At 43.2% G+C, this 20,983-nt stretch overlaps 2 protein-coding genes across 2 annotated transcripts; one reads left to right on the plus strand and one right to left on the minus strand.

The window, feature by feature from the left end:
- Positions 1–5: 5 nt before the first annotated feature.
- On the plus strand, positions 6–6,981 carry cacfd1 (calcium channel flower domain containing 1). Its single transcript, XM_062555207.1, has 5 exons — positions 6–781; positions 2,707–2,779; positions 3,005–3,130; positions 3,331–3,438; positions 3,606–6,981. The coding sequence occupies exons 1-5, from the start codon at positions 673–675 to the stop codon at positions 3,694–3,696; spliced, it is 507 nt and encodes a 168-aa protein (XP_062411191.1). The 5' UTR covers positions 6–672; the 3' UTR covers positions 3,697–6,981.
- Positions 6,982–7,107: 126 nt separating this feature from the next.
- Positions 7,108–13,634, minus strand: rexo4 (REX4 homolog, 3'-5' exonuclease). Its single transcript, XM_062554895.1, has 8 exons — positions 13,008–13,634; positions 12,256–12,563; positions 11,952–12,104; positions 10,082–10,275; positions 9,456–9,544; positions 9,255–9,329; positions 8,970–9,044; positions 7,108–7,788 (listed from the first exon to the last, which is right to left on the minus strand). The coding sequence occupies exons 1-8, from the start codon at positions 13,209–13,211 to the stop codon at positions 7,609–7,611; spliced, it is 1,278 nt and encodes a 425-aa protein (XP_062410879.1). The 5' UTR covers positions 13,212–13,634; the 3' UTR covers positions 7,108–7,608.
- Between the last annotated feature and the right edge of the window lie 7,349 nt (positions 13,635–20,983).

Here is a 20,983-nt window from a genome sequence, read left to right on the forward strand (position 1 = left end):
TGGGAATCACCAGCAAGCAAGCACTTGAACACTGGCGTAAATAAAGGATTTTGGCCAGATCAACACTGAGCCCACCCAACGCTACTTCGAATAGGTTAGCGGACGCTTCTTTTGTGGGCTAGAATTTACTGCCCTTCGACTGTTTTACATCGTACAGGGAAGGCGACAGCACATAATCAAGTGGACTTTCTCTGATGGTAGAACACAAGACCAAGAATTTATTTTAGCTAACGTTAGCTGTCACAGACTATCATAGCAGATAGACTGCTAGCCTGCTTGCTAGATAAAGACATCAGTTCAGATCAAATCTACACGTAACTAAGTTAATACTAATTGACAGACTGAAATTGTTTATATGTGAAACTGCATTGAAAAACCCTAATCATGGCTGTCATTATGCATAACTAATTTGTCACATTTGGCTGTATTCACTCTTTTTAGCTAGCTAAGGGGACAGTCTCTTTAATGGTACTGCTAAGTCAACTTGAACAAATGTAAATCGTCTGGTACGGGTACACAAAGAAAATAGGCAGGTTTGTTATTTTGTCGTTGTCGGCCTTTAGTAGACTTATCAGCCATCATATACCATAAAGTGGTGTCGACAGCGGTCGATACTAAGCAAGCTGTAAGTTAAACGAGACGGCTCGAGCCTAAATTATTCAAAGGAACGAAATGAACTCCGAAGAAGCTGCCACTCCAGCCAAAATCGTCACGGATGATGACGGCATGTCATGGTGGTACAGATGGCTCTGCAAAATCGCTGGAGTCTTAGGAGGAATATGTAAGTATTGTCACTTAAGCACTATCAGCTATGCTGGATAGATTTGTACAGTATGTTAGTACAGCATATCAGCATAATGCTTTGTTTCCAGTTTGCAGTGTTTATCAGGCTAATGTCAAATGCTATGAAGTGATCTTTGACAGTTGAAGACCTTTTGCCACGCCTGTGTCACTGTGCGTCCATCGTACTGCTCTGTCATCATGGCAAACTCTTTGTTTGGAGCCGAGCCATACGTTTCCACGCAAATAGCACTGCCATTGCTTGATGAAATACATGCCATTGTAATATATATCACTGTTTTAGCCATTTGGAACTTCCCTGCTATAATTTAGCTGCATTGATGCCATACTGTGGTCAAAGTAAGATATCCAAAAATAATCCTGGCATGATTTGACTGGACCATCTGGCTAATACTTCATTCATACTGAGCAACACAGCTGTCGGCTAAAATCAAATCGAGAAGCTATAATATTTAAGGAGGTGCTTTGAACAGTTTGTGTGTTGTTCAAAAGTCCTAGACAGTCGCTGGCTCTGTTTCAGGTGAACAGGTGCACAGAGCTGGCATTAACCTCTCGTTATCTCAGGATCAGAACACAACTAGACTAAACTCTTTCACCTTCCTGGGGGTGTGTAGTTGTAGGCTCAGTCATAAGTTATTGCTTCTGGTGTGAAGGAGTGTAGAATGATGACACAAGCACCTGCACACATACAGTACATATCTGCAGTGTAGCGTTATTTGATGTATTAGTCGTCAGATCATGAATACTACGCAGAGTGGCGTGTAAACTGGCATGCACATATACACTTTTAAATTTGCTAGAGTGTTTTGGGAGTCAGTGACGTTTGGTTGTTCCTGGTGAGAGTATGGATCAGTGACTTGGCAGAATCAGGAGAGGAGCGACCGTATAGGTGGCTAAGACGGATAGGGCAAACGTTAGTAAGTTAGTGTCCCTTAAACTGCTTTATATTCTAGACTATACCATTCTCTCTCTCTCTCTCTCTCTTTCTCTCTATACACACACACACACACACACACACATATATATATCCCTCCCTCCCCTCCGGTCACTGTTTGTTGTGAATGCATTTGCCACTGCCACTGGGCACAGAAGGACCAAAGAGCCCCAAGCTCACATGCCTCTATTGTGCTGCTCCCACACACTAACGCTGCAAAGTGTACCCTCTGTCTCATCACTCTCCTTACAGTTATTACACCCTAACCCCCTCCACACACAAACACACACACACACACACACACACACACACACACACACACACACACACACACATACATGCACACATACATGTTGCCACCGATGTTACTGAAGGAGTGGAGGGATTGTGTGTGTGTCAGCAGTCTTTGCATGCTCAATATGTTGTGTATTATTCAGGAGGCGTTTCAGAACTTGGCACGCAAGCTTGAAGACAAACTAGAGTCCTGCTGTGCCGGAACTCAGCAGCATGCATGTGTGTAGGACCCATGGACTTGCTACTGCGCTCATATTTGCATTCACTTGGTTTAACTTGTATTTAATCAAAGCACAAAATGCCCTGCCTACCCTGAGTAAACAGACGTCTGTTTACAGTTTCACATTCTTTTCGCTCCTCCTGGCCACAGATGACAAATATAACGAGTGGAATATCTGATTCAAGATCAGGTCATGATGACAATAACAAGGTTGCAGTTTCTCTTAATGCACTTGTGTTAGAGACAACATGAAGGATTTTAGTCTGCCTGTGGCTACAGTATGTGTTTCTTAGATTTTTGATTTGCAGTAGGAATTTTTGATTTCATGTAGTTGAAGTGAAGTAGTTGGCAACTTGCATTTTTCCATTTCAGAACTTAAGCTTAGTTTGTTTGGTGCTTTTGCAGTAGTAAGCTTCCAAGTGCATGTATGTTAACGATTAAGTTTTTCTCTGTCTAGCCTGTGCAATAGCAGGTGTGTGGAACTGTGTGACGGTGAATCCCCTCAATATTGCAGCCGGAGTCTGGATGGTGTAAGTAGAGGCACTCTTGTGCGAGTCACGTCTGCAAATGTTTGTGTGTGTGTGTCTGTGTGTGTGTATGCGAATGTGAGTGTCACTGACTCTTCCTGTGTTTGGAAGTTGCGCAAGTTTGTTTGTGCCGTTTAGATTGCGTGCTTAACCCTCCCCTCCTGATGTCATGTTGTCCCGATGTCGTGTTGATTGTGATAATGACTCTCCTTCCCCATGTTGTCACAGGTTGAATGCATGTGTGCTGTTCCTGTGTGAGGTGCCCTTCTGCTGTCAGTTCATAGAGTTTGCCAATGCCGTGGCGGCACGCGCCGATAAGCTCAAGCCCTGGCAGAAAGCGCTCTTCTACTGCGGGTGAGCGATGCCAGCACACTGCCCTCACCTATTCCACACACAATAAATATACCTTACAACTAGGGCTGTGCAATTAATCGATTTTTAATCGTAATCGAGATTATCGAACAGCCCTACTTACAACATAACCATAACAACATAATGCGATCACTCAAGCAGACTGTCTGAATAAGCTTTGACGTGAGATACTGTGTTGTCAGGATGGCCTTATTCCCTGTGGTGCTGAAGATCTCCTTCACCACTGTGTGTGGCAATGCCATCGCCTTTGCCACAGGGGTCCTCTACGGCCTCGCATCACTCGGCAAGAAGTAAGTGTAGTTCTTTCTCTCTGTCTGTCCCCCCTCTCTCTCTCTGTCTCTCTCTGTCTGTCTTTCTCTCACTCCCCATTTTACCAATTTTGTCGTCTACAGCACAACATTCATAGATGCTGGTTATTCTTATGCAATCCCCCCCCCCCCTTTGTTTTCTGTCTCAGGGGAGACGCAGTGAGCTACGCTCGTCTGCAGCACCAGAAGCAGGGGGATGAGGAGAAGCAGACGGGGTTGGCGGAAGATGGAACACAGTGACCACCTCTCAGCCTCCTGACCCATCATTCCAGCTCCCTCTGTTCTTTCCCACTCTTCTCATCCCTTCTTCCCCCTCTCCTCTCCTCCCCCTTCCGTTTATCTTTTGTGATCGTGGTTTTATTTATTGACTCAAGACTGCTGCACCTTTTTTTGTCTTGCCCTAGAGTCTGGGTGATGGTTTGATTTGTGTTGATGTTTGTAGCTCTAGAGCCAAGTCTTACTAGAACTGTGACTTTATTTTGTTTTTCTTTGTTTTCTGAACTAGATTTAAGCTCTCTTATTTTAAAAAATGTTTGTTTTATGTCATGATGATCCTTAAGGGATGCCTGGCATCCGTTGTTGGCCAGTGTATTTGATGTTGGATGCCATTGTCAGGCCTTTGTCGGTTTGTTTCGCGAGATGTGTGGAATCGCAAAACACTCCTACCTAACCTCAGCCTTTCCCCGCTAGAATAGCTCTAACACAAATTAGACATTAGATCCCTGTAGAAACGTAACAGTCAGTGGTCAGTAATCTAACAAAGGTGCAGTCCTTGATTATGATTCATCACATTGAAAATTCATCAGATTCAGCACAGTTCTCCAGCGGTCCTTCCAGTGTGTGCACAGAAAAGAGTCCTAGCTCTGTCAATGAGGTGCTCGTACGCCAGTGTTTCTTCGGTAGCACAGAAGGGAGAGGTGCGCTAGCCACAAACCTTTCATCAAGGTCGAAGACTGCACCTTTGAAGTTAAATCAGTGCTCCTAAATATCTAGTTAGTCAGAGCTTAATCAATGCTTATTCAGCTAATCAGTGTTGCTTGGTCGGGATGCATTCTTTTGCATCCACGGCGACAGCAAGCTTAGCCACTGCAGATACTGGGAACTTTAGCCATCGGGAGCTTTTTCTGTTCTCCCACTGTTCTCTATTCGGCACACCCAAAGATGGCAGGAGCTTTATATTGTTACTCTCCATTTATCTTTCTCTGTGTTGAATATTTTTAGGATTTATTTATTCTGTCGATTTTACCGTTTAAAGTGAAAATGTGTTTTCTGATTAAGTGGCATGGCACGTATGGTCTTGTGACAAGTTAGTGGCTGTCCATGGCTTACGTCCTGGCATGTCGCTAGGTCAACCTTAGGCGGCCCTGAAAGACAAAGGTCATATTCAAGCATTGATTCAAAATAGTGATCGTATAGAGCTGAAGCCAGCTGAGACTGAGAGGAGAGAGGAAATAGGTGGAATGTAAGCGAATGTGTTTTAATGCCTTTTCTTCCCTCTGTCTTATTCTCTAAATGGTTCTTACCTTCCCTCTCTCCGTACAGTGTTGAAACTGAAAGGAGTTGACATCTCCAAATGTCAATATTTATGGTAACCAATATGTTACCAAGGGGAAGAGCAAACACCTGGATAAGACTGTCAGTGATCCGGCCATCAGATCCTGCCTTCTTTGTGTTAAAAATTCCATGGATTCTGTGAAACTCAATGAATCGGTGAACTTTATGAACTGGAATGTTTTGTGTGTTTGTGACATGGTTATAGCTTGTAGCTTGACGGGTGGAAAATATTACCTTTTTTTTTCTCTCTCTTTTAGGATTTTTTTTTGCAGTTCTCGCACCTCTTTCAGGGATTTTGTGCGTTTGTGTGGGAAAGAAATGGGCGATTACCCATACAGCCTTCCTTTTGTCGAAGCAGAGGTCCTCAGCTGCAGTTAAGAAGGGCTTTAACAGTGAATTGAGTGAAAGAGCAGAGTAGCAGGGGACTACTTAATCTCATGATTTCTCTTATGAACTTGAGGTACTTCATGTTGTCGTTTATTCGTGGAAAATATGAGCCAGTTGTCTTGCATGCAGTGCTTTTAAGTCACGTGAGAGAGCATGGGCAAACAAGATTCCGTCCTTTGCCCGTGTTCTCTTGCTCTGCGTCTTGGTTCTTGGTCTCTAACCTACCCCCAGACAACCAGCACCGTAGATACCAGCAGTGCAGAGATTCAGCTTTCAGGAACCACTTACCTGTCTACCGTACACACACACACACACACAACAGGGTTTCTGCATTACAGTTCACTACAGTGGCACTACAGTGAAGGCTTTACCTCTTCAGGTTATTTGTTTTTTCCCTTTCGGATTTATACATAGTGGGCGTAGTAGAGTGGAGTATTAATGACACTGGCAACTGGTCGACCTGACTTTGGTTCCCGATCCCACCGTTGTGGATCCGTGCCGCTTTGGATAAAAGCATCTGTTAAATACCAGTAGACTTTAACTTAAATCATGGCAATGGGGTATTCTTTTCTTTTTTCGAGGAGAACGGAGTCACATTAAGGAATACTTAATTAGCCCAGCATTTACCTTGATGCATGTGTGTACCAAAATATACTGTGAATGTTATGGTCTGATGCACCAAACAGTTTTGAGCTTTGTTGTCGGCTTCACTGATTCATCAACTCTTGAACTCAACACCAGTCCTATAAAACTTTCCATTTCCGTTTCCAGAACCACACAAATCTGCACTACATTTTTAATGGCAACTCAAGACAACCTGTCTCAATGTTCTGCACAGAATCGTCACTGGGAATTTGAATATTCAGGTTTTTAATCTGATGTCTTTGTATCTATTTAATTGGCTTCATTGGCAGTACAGTGGTTATCTTGTACCTTACTAAGCTTGAAAAAGGGAATGTCTTACACTGAGATGAGGGAGGACCTTGAGGCAATAGTTTGCTTAAGCAAACTGGAAACTATGGATATGTATGGAGAGGCATGGTCAATTCCAGCCGTAATCATGCAACAGAAGTAAAGTTAGAGGGTAAATGAAAACTACTTACTCAATTTATAATAGGTCATTGTGAATACTCCGAAAAGTACTTTCTAGCTCCTCAAATAGTTAGTAGGTCACTGTACTTTTCATCCTGGTCTTCAGGCATCGTCAGATGCAAGAGCTAGATTGGGGCAGATACTTAAATCAGTAGCTTAGGTCAGACAGAGCAACAATACCTAAGAACAGAAGAAAAGGCCTAAGAATTTTCTATCTCTGCTTTCAATACTTGACTGACACACTCTCCGGGCTAACCTCAACCATCTTGCACTCTACTGTCCGCCACCTCTATATTTGCTGCAAGGTGTGTATGTGTGTGCGCATGCGCTTGTAGGTGTAGCTGTTAACTCAGAAATGGAGTGGTTTTGTGTTCAGTTTGTTTCTAAATTGATGTGAAATGCTTGATTGTAAAAAAAAGTCTCACTTCTGTTTGTCTTTGTTTCCCCCTGAATGAAGAAAAAAATAAAACCATTCTGCCTTTTTAAGACCTATATTCTGTCAGTCTTAATTCTATTAGTCTACTCTACACACAGACAGCTGAACTGATGTGCAAAAAGTGACACTTGGTATAAAAACATAACATGTTTTTATTATTATTATTATTATTATTATTTTGTATATTCGCTAAACTGCACCATCTAGATTGTCAACTAAATATTCATGAATTCTTCTGTACATCTCAAATGATCATGTTCTTCAGATTAGTTGAAGACCAATATCAAACACCTCTCCACAACCACAACAACAAACAGACAAAACTGCAGTCATTTCTATTGGATCTCTTTAATTCATGATGCAAGATTCCAATGCAACCCTTTAAGGCACTGTTTCTCCCTTGAACACAACTGTATAGAACTGTAGAATCACTGAACCAACATGTTCACAAATACATTTTGGTGAAATAAAACATTGTGGTAAAATACTATATTGTGACCACACAAATGAAAACACTGTCCTGTGGGGGCTCCTAGGGAGACCCTGGGCCCCCACATTCAACCCAGTCTCCCCATTTCATGTCCTGTTAAAGCCCTGCTCACAGAGAGAGCTATCGAGTTCCACAAGTATGGTGCATCCATCAGGACGTCCAAGGAGCCTCATCACGGTCATGTCCGCATTGACTAGAGGGCAATTACAGTGTTGGGCTGGGCAGCCGTCTTCTTTTTCTTTGGGGTTCTGGGCTTGCGAAGAATCTTGTCTGCCTTCTCTGCGATGCCATGGAGTTTGCCCTCTTTGACGGCCTTCTCCCAGTCCTTTTTCACCATGGTGTAGAGACGCATAGTAGCCTGGGCATCCTGGACCTGTAGGCGCACACACACACACACACACACACACACACACACACGTCAAGCATAATGCAAAACAAATGTTGTGCAACCTCATGATACTCCAGTGCTAATGAGGTTTTGACAAGTATATCTTGTTTTTCCATCTGAAATTACTCCGTAAAGCATTTTTATTCAACAGCCTTGATGTCTAGAATTATCTTAACATTGCTGGTAACCAGCTACAGATACAGATTTACATTTAAATTCTGTAATCGCTGCGTACGTGCGTGCGTTCATTCTCAATCTCTCTATCCTGTGCAAACAAAATGTGTGCATTTTGTAGGCAAGTTGTGCTGCATAAAGTTGAACGAATGCATTAATTTGTTGTACAGAAAAATATTAATAGCCTACTGTCATGCAGTTCATTTGCTGCAGTGAAGAGTTCGGATGTTATGATAGGGAAACTTAATTAATGAACCAGAACATGGGCCATACAATTGACAAAGCTCTGTCTTGTACCTAATGTACCTGTTAAGACATCCGCCAGATAGTTTGAATATAGCCAACAACAATTGTTTTTCCAGTAGGCCTACCGATTATTACTCAAAGTTATTTCTACACTACTGGTAACTTTATGAAACAGGTGCTTTCTCCTCATCCTCCACAAATTAGGCTGCAGGTAGTTTGTTAGAATGCCATTTGAATAAATTACATAGTGTTTGCAATTTTCAGCGTTGTGATAAGTAGGCTACTAACTCTGAAGTTAATTTGAATGCACACATTTAATCGTGTAGGCTACACCTCACCAGCTGTAGTCTGCATGAACAGTCCTTGTAAAAGCCATTAGTGTTTTGATTTGCGGAGGGGAGAAGTGTGCTAAAGCCAATGTGTTTTTAGGGAGAGTGGTGCAGGGTGACTGAGTGCGTGCTCTCCCTGCAAAAATCTCTACAATGAAACAATAACTTATTTTAGGCTAACCTTTATCTGAAATAGGTTTCCATAGCAGCATGCAGTGATGATCTAAGTCCATTTATTAGAGAGACTGTGAGTAATGCAGGAACGGACATTTCAGTTATTCAGTAACTGTAACTAGTTATAGTGCTTTCAGACAAACTGCTAGAGCTGCTCTACAAATGAAACACGTTAACAGAGTAAATAGGTTAGGAGGACTATGAGGAAAATGCTGCTGTCTGTAGGAGAGGGGTGCTACTTACAGATGAGTGTTCCCCCTGCTGAACTCTGACGTTGAGGATCTCACGTGACAGGACCTTCAGAGCTGGACGACCACTCTGGAAGGGGAGGGAGGAGATTTTGTGTGAGTTTTAAAGAACTTGATGGTATGTCATGTATATGTCCTGATATATCACAAATAAAAGAATCATTTTGGCATTGAGTGTGATGTTTGTGTGTGCAAGAGACCATGTTTAATAAGCACGTGGCCGGAGAATGTGACAACACTACATACAGTATGTGTGAAAAAGTGTAGCTTAGCTCCTCACCCTGACTAGTTTCCTGAACGGCTTGTACTTCTGAGTGTCGCGGATCTTTTTCTTGGGATGGTCTAACAGCAGTACCTACAAAACAAAAGGGAAGCAAATTGAGCTAATCATTACAAATGCAGCCAGTCCTTATTACACACTGTTCATCACAGTGTTACTGGTGTTGATGTAGAAACATCTTCATCGTCTTGACTATCATACCCTCAGGTCGTTGTGTATGGCATGTCCCACCAGAAGTCTTCCCTCTAAAATGTCGGCAACCTCCTTCTGGACCTGTTTGAAGTTCTCCCCTAAATGACATACACACCAATAACTCAATTCAGAATTAATGACACTCAAGCATTTTGTGGAACATCTATGATTTGCATGATGACTGATTACTTTAAAGTCCTACATGACTACCATCAAAGATTAGAGAGGAGAGGGAAAACTGCAATTAGGATGATATAGATGGCATTGACCATAACACACACAGAACAAACAGTGCTCATTTCAGGTTCAGCAGTGGCTCAGATAGAGGAAATGGTTGACAACCAGAAGGATGCTGATTCGATCTTGGCCCCTCCTGACACTGTTGAAGTGTCCTTGCTTGAGCAAGACATTGAACCACAAAACCGCACCAAATGTGCACGACGTTGAGGCCTTGCATGGCAGCCTCCACAGTATGTATGTGCATGTGTGTGTGTGTATGTGTGTGAATGGGTGAGTGTGAGGTATGACACTGTAAAGCACTTTGACTGCTTGGTGGAGTAGAAACCACCACATTTAGCATAAAAAATAGACAAAGAAAGCAAATAGAGAATCAGCTACTACATTTGTGCACTGACCTTCACTGATGTCCTCTGGACGGATGCCGCTGACAGCTGTCCTGTAGTCAGTCACCTTCTCAGTGGGACGCACAAACTTGTCATAGATGCACTTGCCAAACTGGTTAACAAGAGAACAGCGTGCCAGGATGCTCTCCTCGCCATCGGGACCCACCCCAACCATCTCACAGTCCATAGCGACGGCCCGTGTCACTCTTAGAGGTTACCATAGCAGAGAGGGACAGAAGACAAGGAGAGAGCAGTTAGGCATCTGCCAACCTCATCTGTCTGACCTTAACCACAAGGATGACTAGTTACCCAAAACCTCTACTGAGAAGCTTTAATGTTCCCCATTTCTCACAGTTACAATTGAGGCTCATCATCATCAAGTGTAGCCTTTTCTTGTCATTTAAGCGTATCAGTGACATGTGGTAACTTCGCCTCATGAGAGGCCACCTAGCTGTAGGACACTTAACCAGCACCCCAAGAGTAAATGTTTCAAAGTCTTATGGGGGTTGATTACATCCACTAGATTACATATTTGGTCATGTTTGGTTAAGTTTGGCAAGCATTAGGATTTAGCTAGTGCTTTGAAGTCTACTCAGCCTGAAGTTAGCTAGAGCAAACAACACATTTCAGGTTTTGATAACACAGAACACACATTATTTTTACATAATGTTTTTGTGCATGGTTGACTTCCTCAATACTACAGTGAACTACATTTCCACCCATATTTTTCATTGCATCGCCTTATTATCCATATAATGTCAATTATTTTTTTTACCAACATGTGAAGCTTGTCTTTATTTGAAACACACACACACACATTATGTAATTATTTACATTATATAGGCCTATACTGACATTTCTGATATTCAGAACAGCAAACTTTATGCAGATTATAGCCTACTATTCATATTACAACTCCACTTCTTAAATTCAGCTGTCTGGTTGAAGCCTCAAAATATTGTAAACATAGCAGGCTAAGCTTATCATACTCTACTGGCTGGACTGTTCAGTTTCCCCACATGTGTTTAAGTTTCAAGGTAAACTAATACTTTTTCTCTTTGGGACAGGCCCTTTTAAGTCTTGGAGTTGAAAAACATTGTTGGTCAGTCAACTTGAATGCAAGAGTTTTAATCAAATGTCTGCAGAATATACTAATGATGCTAACCGAATATAACAGTAATTTAGCTAGTCGTCTTCTGTGCGTCAATGCGTCCACGATTGTGAATGTTTTATTTGGATTAAATGTGCATGTGGAGGGCGGCTGTCCATTGAGCGCGCACGAGAGCGGGCCAAGGAGAATGAGTTTACTTCTATTGTTTGGTAATTAAGTTGCACGCATAGACTACACAAGTTGCGGGAGAACTTTATGCTTCTACCCGAGCAGCGTCAAGTGCATCAGTGCGACCACTGACCACGCTTCCAGGGATGATCTTGTTGGTTTTCATGGAGACAGACAGCCGCGGTTTGCACGGAGGCTTGGGGCTGTGCGTGTGTGTGTGTGTATGTTTATGAGAGACAGACGCGCGAGTGACAGAGAGGGAGCGCAGGGAAAGGAAATTCAGCTTTACGAATGCTGCATGTTTTTCAATAGCGTTTCAAAATAAGAATAAATAAATAAATAAATAAAAGAATAACGAAACACTATATGTGGCGGCCGGTGCTGAATCTGTGGCGCACCGCCACATATTTGTCTATGTGTGGGAAACACTGTAAGTCTTTGACAAGCAGTAGAGGGAACAGAACAGGGGCGTATCAAAAAGTTTTAAAAAGTGCCATTTTTGAGGTGCATTAATGAGTTCTGTAAGTCTGTTCTCATGTCCACATGCTTGCAAGGATGTTATGTGCCTGAAAGGTCAGACTGGAGACCTCAAGCTTTACTCACCCCTCAAAACAGTGTTCCTTCACCAGAGCGTTCTCTGTGCTCTGAGCGTCAGTCATCTTTATGCCCTTCCTCCTCCTGACGATGTCCGCTGCCTCCTGTCCTACTGCAGTCTCAATGTCATCGGGGTCCACGTCGTCAAACCAGAGATCTGCCCTAAAACCCACCGAACATTGGGTATGAGTTAAATGCGTGTTAAAGGTACATGCATGAAGAATACTTATTTTGTTTACTGTAGCAGTATGGCTATGCAGCATGGTACAGTCAGCCATTCTATACAGGTTTTGTGTGTGTGGAATGAACTTACTCGGTAGGTTTCTTCTGAGCTGGCTCTTCAATCTTCTTCTTTTTAGATATTGGTTTGCTGTTCTCAGGCAGAATGCCATTCATTTTCCTTTTCTTGGCTTTGTGTTCTGTTTTTGAGGGTCCTTCATCTTTCTCATTTTCAAGGGCATCAGTTTTCCCGTGGTTTTGTGGGGTCTTGGGCTCAGGGATTAGCCCTGGCTTTGCAATGGCTTTTCCTGCCTTTTTCTGAAAGTTCTCTTTTTTAACCTTTGAGTTTGTTTTCTCTGGCCCCGTCTGCTTAGATTTAACATCAGGGTTTGACTTCATTATCTACAAGGGAATGGGAAATAAGAGTCTGAGTTACACAGCTGACCACATCCAAGTAGCCTAATTGAAGAATTAATGCAATGTGATTAGATATAGGCCTGTGTCATTACAAAATTAGCTTAACATCACTTCTCAGACTATTGCAGGGCAGGACGTTATTTCGACAACACACAGACACAGACACAGACACAGACACAGACACAGACACAGACACAGACACACACACACACACACACACACACACACACACACACACACACACACACACACACACACACACACACACACACACACACACACACACACACACACACACACACACACACACACACACACACACACACACACACACACACTTCTCGCCCACAACAACTGTTAAGAGGTACACCAAGAGGGTATACAAATTGACACGGTTACGGTTAGAAAAAAAAACCCCAATCCAATCACCTCAAGCAGAGCCTTCCAGTTGGAGGAGAACTGTTGAGAGTCTTGAGGAGGACCCCAGTTCAACTTCTCCGTCCCCTCCATTTTTTTCTTCTGGCTTTTCATGAACTTCTTTCTTTTTTCTTTACTCGTTTTCTTCTTATTAGGTGGCTGAGATGGTGCTGACTTCACAGACGACTCTGACTTTTTAGACGTGGACTCAGCCATTCTTGTGGATAGTGTCTATAATGTAACGTCAATCGTAACGTCCAGCTAATGACAGTCCAGACCAAAAAAATATCTATTTGATTTGGATATGTTACCTTCCACTGCCAAGGCACTATCTGTTTTATACAATACAATACATTAAGTATCTTGACAAACACCAACTATGATGTTACACGTAGGCTAGTTGTAACTACAAAGTTAGCTTGGACAACTAGCGATATCGCGCTAACTAAATATCACATGTCAGAAAACAGTGGTACGCAACAACGTAACATACAACTGCATTAAAACTTATAATGCCTTCTAGATGGGACTACTAAAATACTTAAATTTAGCAAAGCAATGATCTAACCATCTGTTTACACTGCGTAGTCCAACAGATCAAGCCATGCTGCAACAACCACACGCTGAATTGTGTGTAACGCTACAGATTGCAGTAAGGAAACAACTCAGATGAACACATAGTTCCGACTTCCGACACACAGCACATTCGTTCCGCCAACCAGAACTGACATGTAGCCAAATAGCCTAACAAGTAAAGTAATGTAAGTTATTCCACATGTCTTTACACGTGTACAATTCTTTTTACCTATTTGATGTACATATCTGCTCAACTGAATTGCATCTAGGGCTATGTAGCCTACATTAATAGGCCTACATGAATAATTCTAAACCTTGATTGAGACTCATTTTAGGCTATAGGATAGGATAGCACACAACACATTTCCAATCTGTTGGACCAAACTATGTAATGCAGTCACTGAAAACATGGTGTAGGCCTATTGACCTATAACCACTGTTACTGGCCTGGGCTCATACACAAACTCAGGAGGCTAATCATGGATGCTATATCTGCTGCTAAGGCCATGTTTGACTTGGAGTACTCCTGCAGCACCCTCATGAACATCCGCACATCTCAAGTTTATTAGTTCCTTAGTGTCCACATCTGTCATGACCTAAAGTGACCAAAGGCGTTTGGTTGGGGTGCGCACATCCACAGAAATAGTCCAGGTGCCGGACAAAAGTATAGATATAATGGAATGGATTGGTCCGCACACTGGGTAGGCTCCAAAAATACACTTTATTTACTTCATAAAAGGCAACGTTTCAATCCGCAGTGGGATCTTCTTCAGGCAATGAGAACAATGGTCTGAGATGTCATATATCACATGACCTACAGGTAGGCTACCTGGAAAAGTTAAGCGCACCCGTAAGGTGACAAGTGGCATAGCATGCGTCTAGACGCACTGGACATCCGGTAATGAAGGGAACAACATGGTCAACAAAACATAATAATAATAACAACAAAATAATAACAACAAAAATAAAAGTAATAATGGTCATCAGCAAAACTAAACTAAAGTGACCAAAGAACACGGTAAAGCTGGTGAAAGCCAACCACAGGATGGACTTCCTTTGGACACTGAGGAGGTTCAAGATGTCACCACAACTTCTCAACAACTGCTCTGTAAAGTTTTCATCTTCTCCATGTGATTTGGGCGGGACCAACTATGACCTGGTGGCGTTAGATTGTGGCCGATCATTGTACCAATTTTCACATTTTTTATCAGGCGGTTCTATAGACGGCCATACACTCCAATGACAGGAAGAGGAATGATAATAAGAAAGGGTAGAGACACAATAGGAATTACTGCATCTCTCAATGCAATAGGGGTGCATACATTATAAGTAGCCTACTAAGGTGTGGTAGGAGAAAGTGGTTGAGGAAGGAGGTAGAGAAGTGGAGGGGAAGAGTATAGTTGTGCACACCAGGTTGTCAGAAGCACTGTGAGAGGAGGTATCCTTGGAATAGGGTCACCTATTCCAAGTAAACAATAGTTGGGTCCTACTCTGGTGGCACTGGGCAGATCGTTCCACCATCAGGGGACCATAGATGCAAATTGTCTGGATTGTGGGTATGGGGACAACAATGGCAGGCGATGTTCTTTGGAGGAGCGAAGTGGTTGAGGGGTGACATAAGCCTTGAGCACTTAAGTAAGTGGGTGCAGACCCAGCACTTACTCTGTATGCAACCATTAGTGACTTGAATTTGATGTTGGAACGGTAGCCAGTGGAGATCAATGAGCAGCAGGGTAACATGGGCCCTATTTGGTTGTTTGGAGATGTAGTAAATTCATGCACTGTGTTCCTGTTCTACCCCATATGATTACTGCGCATTGATAGCATTACTGTAAGAGACATGCGCATTGAGATGTATGGTTGTAACGTGATCTCCTAAAGTCAGTGAGGTACTGTAGAAGCAAACTCGTTAACAAGAATCCTTCGTATGTTCTTTAGGCATAAGGTTGTGTGTTTGTGTAGCTTCATACACAACAGGAGACCAGACGGGCTGCAGCATTCTGAACCATAACGGTTTTACACAGGCTGGAAGGCCTGTGAGGGCGTTACAGCCAAGGTGTGAGATGGTCTGTCCTGGCGTGTTGGTGGAGTTTGCTGTGACTTACTGGAAGCCATGAAACTTAAGTATTAGAGTATGTCAGTTCTTTTAGTTTTGTTAGAAGCTGCTGTATATGACCTGAGTATTTCTTTAAGAATGGCTATGAATGTGAAGCGCTGAACCGGTCAGCACCGCTGCTGGCCATTTGGGTACCCAAAGCAGATTTGATGCTCAATTATAATGGTGCACAGTCACTTTAAGAGCATGTTAATTGTCACCTTCATTCAAATATGGCTACAAACATTGTTTGTGGCACATTTATAACACAATATTAACAATGATACGCATAATATTAAATATAATATATAAAATAAACAACCTTCATTACAATAAAAGCATGTAATGACTTGATGCTAGCTAGACATTTTCTGTTTGCGATTAGTGAAGCCTGGTATAGCCACCTGAGTGGAATGCTTTTCAGTATGTCATGTGCTTGTAAATGCTTGGTTTAAAGGGAAACAAATTATTGAAGACTTCAAGACTCACTAATTCCATTACACAAAGGCAAAGACCATATTCTTGTTCATTTTCCAAATCACAGTGAGTCCAGCCCAAGTCAAAGTGCCCACAGTTTACATGGTCAGTGCCGGAACACTGCAATTTCTTCTAGTATAGTCTAGTCATTGTTGCCTTCATGGCTTAAATCAGTTTTCAGGTTTTAAAATTAATTTGAAAAGATCTTAGAAAGATATAAATTACCAACAATGACAGGCCAGCTGGAATATGCCACACTCTCACACGCTCAGACGCGTTCCCAATTAAATGGAGTAGCATAACGTTCAAGTTATATGCTGCATAATGAGATTGAACGAGTATCCAAAATGTCACCATCCTTATGGAACATTCTGTTGATGCAGAAGAGTGAATTGTGAAAATCAGTAGGCTAAAGTTACTCCTATTTATTGACTAAATGTTGGTGTCCCTTGTCCCTTGGTGCCCTTCACACAGTTTGTGATGTGCATGGTGGTAACGGTGGCACAGAAGGTGAGCCTTCTTAACCCTTGTAAGGTGTTTGGGTCTGTGAGTCCCGTTTTCAGTGTTTGCTAAAATAAAAAAGTATGCTCTTTATTATTTCTTCCAACTCAAACCCAATGGCCTTTGGCTCATTTTCTGTGAAAAATATAAAAAATAACTTGTTTTCAATGACTGCACACGGTACAGCCTGGAAATCCAGACCTGAATCTAGAAAGACTGATGAATGAGTAATGAAACCGGCCCAACTCGAGGGGTGGCACCATGCATGCATTTGATACAAAAATTAACCAAGTTGTTGATGGCCGACTGGCCGTTCAGGTCATGCATGATGCACCCATCCAGGTATCGCATAGGAGTGGGCATAACGATCCAAATATCGATAGTATCGACCAACATTGGTATTGGTATTGGATTGATACCAGCATGATGGGATCAATACTTTAACATCTGTTCACTTCATTTCTCTCATCTATCTATCTATCATCTATCTATCTATCTATACTCTCCATTGGTTGTTTTCCTGCACTCTTAAAATTAATGTTGAAAACAACAAGTATTTGTGTCCAGATTGGGACAACACAGATTGTTATTTCCTTTTTTATTTACCTTCACCAAGGAGGTATATGTTTTCATCAGAGACCGGCGTTTTTTACCTCCACATATGTTTTCATCGGGGGCCGGCGTTTGTTTGTTTGTCTGTCTGTTGTTAGCAAGATAACTCAAAAAGTAATGGATGGATTTCGATGAAATTTTCAGGGAAGGTTGGACATGACCCAATAAGGAAGAAACGATTAAATTTTGGGACTGATCCGTAATTCCGTCGAGATTCCAGGGGCATTTATGTATTTAACTTAGTGGTGTAATGGCATGTATGGCCACGTGGTGGCGATCTGAATAGTTTAGGTTCAAATGTATGACAACCTCGAAAGAACAACGTAGGCGGAGGTAGCTGCGCTCTCTGAGTGCTTTTCTAGTTTAACACAGTGTGGCGAACTTTAAACACATCTCTGACCTTGGTAGACCTCATTAATGAGTTGTTATCGTAGATCATACCCACCACATAGTGTCATCAGCAAACTTGATGGTGGTGGAGTCTGATAAGGCTATGCAGTCATGTGTGCAAGGAGTACATCAGAGGGCTCACTACACTGGGGACTCTCTGGTGCTGTGGTGAGGAGGGACATATTTCCCCACCCTTCCTGCTTGTGGTCTATATCTGAAATGAAGTTTGGATCCACTGACACAGTGATTGGCTGAGTCTCAGATCCTTCAACTTGAAGAGGAGCTTTGAGGGGATTGTAGTGTTAAATGGTCAACAAAAAGCATCTTAACTTAATTCCCCTTCCTGGTGTCAAGGTGGCATAGGATTATTTGCAGGAGATTTGAGATGGCATCATCAGTAGAACGACTGGATCAGTTGGCAGGCTGTATTGGGTCCATGGTGGCAGGAAGTAAAGAGGTGATGAAGTCTTCCAAAGCACTTAAAGGGACACTTCACCGATTAGCATTAAGCTTTGTATCTTTAGAAAACCAGTCATGTTTTTGAAAGGTCATGCATCATTCCCTCAGTTTGCCTTGGGATGGGAGAAATACGTATTTCAGTATTGGACTTCCTGCTTTCAATGATGTAAAAATCATCATTTTACATCATTGAAAGCAAGTCCTATTCATGGCTTTCATTGAAATCTGTATTTCTCCCATCTCAAGGCAAACTGAGGGAATGATGCACGACCATTCAAAAACATGACTAGTTTTCTAAAGCTACAAAGCTTAATGCTAATCGGTGAAGTGTCCCTTTAATCATTAGGGCCTACTGTACTGAGGTCAGTGGTTGCTATAAACTCATAACTTGTGTGGAATGGTAGAAGCCCAAAAGACTGTAATATTTAGTTTCCCCACTAGATGGAAGTGTTTAATTGTGTCAAATTGAGGCGGCAACAGGTTATTTACATAGGTCTCTAGGTGACGCCTAAACGACATGTTGTAGATGTGTTACGCTGCTACTAATACAGGTGCGTGTGTGTGTGTGTGTGTGTGTGTGTGTGTGTGTGTGTGTGTGTGTGTGTGTGTGTGTGTGTGTGTGTGTAGGGTGGACGTGGGGCATAATTTGCACGCTAGACAGATGCAAGTGGACAGCATGTTAGGCGAGGATCATGCAGTGAAAAGCACAAAAAGTCAGCTGGCACTTCATTTCAATCAATGCCATGATTCCATCCAAATCAATACTATCTCTCAGTCTCCATAAAGCCGTCCATCTTCGTCCTCCCTCCTTCGTACCATGGTGTGCTCGCTCCCGTCTGTGCAGCTGTCATCGTCGTAGACCGAGAGCGCGTCTGCGCGAGCGACACAGCCGTGCACCCTGCAGCGTCCCGTGTGTGTGTGTGTCACAGACTCCAGCTATTCGTGTGTGTCTATGTGAAGGCAGAGCCTCGGCTTCTGGCCACTTTGCGGAAGATACAATGAGGTGGTGAAGTCGTGAAAAACAGCCAGCGAGTGTTGCACTACCATAGGCCATACAACTACGTACAGGAGGAAGAGACAGAACAACAGAGAGAGGGGAGAACGCACCAGCTTGTTTTAGAGATACACACCCACTCGCATACCGCACGGAGAGGCTCGAGGGGCAGAGAGAGATTTCCCGCTGCCGTGTTTAGCTGCTGGTTTGACAACGCTGTCTGAATCGTGGATTATCACGAGGGGTCCGTTCTGGAACCATGAGCTGGGGTACCGAGCTATGGGTAAGTGGCGTGTCGTTTTTCGTTATTCTCTGTGTTGGTGCTGTTTCTGTGGTCTTATTTATTACCAGCGCCGTGATGTGATTGCGCTCGGGCATCGCTCCACGGCCGCTGTGCGGATGGAAGGGGATTAACAACGATACGACACCAGCGGCTCTATCGGCTCCTGAATTAATTCTGCTGTGCCTGGAGTGCATGCGGCACGTCGGACCTGCAGTTGTTGTCTCTCCATCTGGCACCTAACGTGCCTGTTGTAGCATATTACAGTAACCTATATCGTTCCGCGGACCCACCTCAGATTCAACAACCATAGCTTTGTTAATTAGGCTACGTTACATTGCTGTAGCCACATATTATGCTATCCCATGTGTTATAACGTAGCCTGCGCTACGGATACAGACCCTCCCTCAGTAGGCTTTGCCTTTGAACAATTTAACAACGTAGCTTAGGCTTCTCGTCCTCATGGCGACGTTGTCTGCGGAACATCTGTGCAATGTTTGCAAAATAGCGTCTTGTGGCGGCTATTGCATGACTTCTCCGAACAGTGAGCTGACACTAGCTGCGAATCGCCTGCACGCTAATCCAGCAGATCAATCGGATGCAATTTCGAGATTGCCTCGGAGCTAGAACATATGCCGCAGGTTTCAGGGTTTCTAAGCTAAATGGAGACGGTGGCGATCATATAGGCCTACGTTTATAGGCATAACCTGAGGGTTGCACTTGCACAAACACCAATATGAAAACCTGTCCTCTAACTATGTCCTGCAACCCTGCTAGGATAGATATAGAAGCAGGGTTCAAAGCCAAATCACAGTGGAATCAAAGCATAATTGCTATCAGTCTCTGCCATTATAGGGCTCATGACATTGTGTTCCACCTTGACATCTGTACAGGTTAACCCCAGCATAGTGTATAGCAACAGGGGTGGTAGGGTGGGAGTTGCTTAGGAGGAGGGTTGCTGTGTGGAGGTGGATGTCGCCAGGGGAATGATTCTGAGGTGGAGGGAGATGGACTAGTATCGACTGCTACCATTAGTAAATGTTTAGCTTTGATTGGCTGCTGGTGTATTGAGGAGATTGCATGCTGGTCTGTGATTGGCTGGTATTGATGGTGGTTATGTGTTGTCTGACGGTGCCCTAGGAGTGGTAGAACAGTAACAAGACACAGAAGGGAACAGTCAGGCAGTATCTGCGCACATGTCGCTATGCTAGACGACCGCACACAGGCACAGAACAAGCATACAAGTGCAAAACACACACACACACACACACACACACACACACACACACACACACACACACACACACACACACAGTGTGCGGTGGATATCCCGGTGTGTGTATTTTTGGGGTGAGAGGGGAAGCCTGGTCAATGCGTCACTTCCACCAGGCTCTCCATCCCGCAGCTAGACCAACAGTGGCCACTGGCCCTATAACCCAGCCCCAGCCCAGCCCAGCCCATCCCTACCCAGCCGACCCAATCAGCCTAGAGGCAACCAAACAAGTGCCTATATGATGACTCTTTACCAGAGCAGCCCCATTGGAGAGATTTCCTTCCTTTTCCTCTCTACAGAGAGAACAAGGAATAGAGAGAATGTGCTGGGA

Source organism: Sardina pilchardus, chromosome 14 (assembly GCF_963854185.1).
Source record: "Sardina pilchardus chromosome 14, fSarPil1.1, whole genome shotgun sequence".
NCBI lineage: Eukaryota > Metazoa > Chordata > Actinopteri > Clupeiformes > Clupeidae > Sardina > Sardina pilchardus.